Raw genomic sequence first — 479 nt, 5'->3', positions numbered from 1 at the left:
GGGGGGGGGAGGGGTACCGGGTAGGGAGAGGAGGAAAGGGAGAGGGGTTAGGCGTGTGTGTGTGCGTATGTGGGTCATTGCCACAAGGCTGATATGGCTGCACGGAGATGGCAGCACTTCGGTCCGGCAGGTCTGTGCATAGCCCTCCTCTAATGTGTGTGTGTGTCTGTCTGTCTGTCTGTCTGTCTGTCTGTACGCGTGTGTGTATGTACGTGTGTGTGTGTTACACCTCGGTTGCGCAACGAGCCTGTACGAACCGAGGCCCAAGAGGCCCAAGAGCCCCAAGAGCGCTCTACGAAGACGCCGCTCATGTAACGAGAACGTCTTCTGAATCGGCTTCAGGAAAAACAGACGCAGTCTAGAAGGCGATACGTAATGACACTGCAAACAATGCAGAAAAAAGGCCGCTCCGGGTGCTATCCAAAGAAAGCTTATGGATTCATGCCTTATCTTACCGCCCTCATCCCACCCCCACCCCC

The 479-nt window shown here is 55.7% G+C and overlaps 1 protein-coding gene across 1 annotated transcript in view; it reads right to left on the bottom strand.

Annotated features, from left to right (window-relative positions):
- VOLCADRAFT_101577 (uncharacterized protein) overlaps window positions 1-479 on the bottom strand; it is a gene marked incomplete at both ends in the record, with an annotated part of 3,963 nt that overhangs the window by 1,354 nt on the left and 2,130 nt on the right. The window contains one exon of the mRNA XM_002945696.1: window positions 18-97. Coding sequence (XP_002945742.1) covers window positions 18-97 — 80 coding nt within the window. The remainder of the gene's footprint in view (window positions 1-17; window positions 98-479) is intronic.

Source organism: Volvox carteri (assembly GCF_000143455.1).
Source record: "Volvox carteri f. nagariensis unplaced genomic scaffold VOLCAscaffold_1, whole genome shotgun sequence".
Lineage (NCBI taxonomy): Eukaryota > Viridiplantae > Chlorophyta > Chlorophyceae > Chlamydomonadales > Volvocaceae > Volvox > Volvox carteri.
Note: the sequence above shows the minus strand (reverse complement) of the source record. Positions and strands in the feature narration are given on the sequence as shown.